At 37.8% G+C, this 1,393-nt stretch overlaps 1 protein-coding gene across 1 annotated transcript in view; it reads left to right on the top strand.

Annotated features, from left to right (window-relative positions):
• Positions 1–1,058, top strand: part of LOC122327290 (calpain-1 catalytic subunit-like) — an 11,126-nt gene extending 10,068 nt beyond the window's left edge. Inside the window, 3 exon segments of the mRNA XM_043222520.1 lie at positions 249–371; positions 403–461; positions 548–1,058. Of these exon segments, the coding sequence (XP_043078455.1) occupies positions 249–371; positions 403–461; positions 548–574 (209 nt within the window). The 3' untranslated portion in view covers positions 575–1,058.
• Positions 1,059–1,393: the final 335 nt, after the last annotated feature.

Here is a 1,393-nt window from a genome sequence, read left to right as displayed (position 1 = left end):
TGCTGAAAATTCAGTATTGCCATCACAGGAAATAAACTGCACTTAAAATATTCAGCATGATAATATTGCGGTTTTAACTTTTTATTTTTTTGTTATTAAATAAATGCAACCTAATAGTGAGCGTATGATATTAAGCGTTGCATTGCAAAAATAATAATATTATCAGCCCCAAATGTTTAAATACGTATAAATTGAAAGCGACTCTTGAGGTTCTCTCTGAAAGTCCGTCCTTTACACTTTCTCTACAGGCTTTAAGCTCAATAACAGACTCAACCAGATTCTTGTAGCCAGATACGCTGAGAACGAGGTCATCGATTTTGATAACTTCGTCTGCTGCTTGATCAAACTNTTTTTTTTAACCATATCCCAGCGTGGTTTTCATGGTCTTGCGCTTCCTTGCAGGATCATTTCAGCAGCTGGACAGAGACGGAACGGGAACGGCTGAGATGAACCTGTCCGAGGTGCTCTGGCTTGATTTCATCACAGTCAAATGTTAAGAAAAAGCATCTACAAAACACTAATCTCTAATTCTCCTTCTGTTGTGTAGTGGCTCTTCATGACCATGTGCGGTTGAGGACCGTTTAACGAACGTCCGAATCAAGAACCTGCTGCAAAGTGCCTCAACGCTGAACTCCTCGTGCAACAATCTCACTATAACCTCGTTAGAGTAAAGCTACTAGTTTTTTAAGGATTTATTTTTCACTCAATATCACATATTGCAGTTCCACTACAAGCAAAACCGCTCCAGTGCGAAACACAAGAAAGAGGACCTCCACTCTCCGCTGCTGTAACGGCTGAGAAACATCATGTGCATGGGATAAATATCAAGCGAGCTTCAAGTGTTGTGTTTTGTCCTAATGGAAGACTGACCTTTATTTCAAAAGGCTGTCTATGAATAGTGCCATAAATAAAATAAAAAATTCACCACAGCACTGTATGTTCTCCTATAAGGTGAAGTTATGCATCCAAGCTTTAGATGCACAATGTGTAATTGTGTAGATATCGTCACTGATTTCCTATGATCAGAGCTTCAGAATAAATTCTGTTGTTATTCTAAACTTGCATAAACTTATTTCATATGTTCTGAAAACAAATCCAAATACCTGTAAAGTCCTTATAAGCGAGTCGTAACGGAGCGATGACTGTGATCTTGCAGTTCTGACATTTTTCTCCGAATTCTGAGCTAGGTGTTTTTTTATTCCCTTTGGAATAAAGTAATTGTGACTTTCTCACAATGTGGCTATTTTGAGAAAAAGTCTGAACTCTGAGAGAGAAACTCTTTATTCTTTCATCTTGTGGAGGAAACAAGCTTCTAAAACTCGTACGCTACATTGTTATTTGGGGTAAAGTATGTAAGTCTAAATAATAACTATAGCAAATACTATCACGGTTT

Source organism: Puntigrus tetrazona, chromosome 22 (assembly GCF_018831695.1).
Source record: "Puntigrus tetrazona isolate hp1 chromosome 22, ASM1883169v1, whole genome shotgun sequence".
In the NCBI taxonomy this organism is placed as follows: Eukaryota; Metazoa; Chordata; class Actinopteri; order Cypriniformes; family Cyprinidae; genus Puntigrus; species Puntigrus tetrazona.
This window is presented reverse-complemented; position numbering and strand designations above follow the sequence as displayed.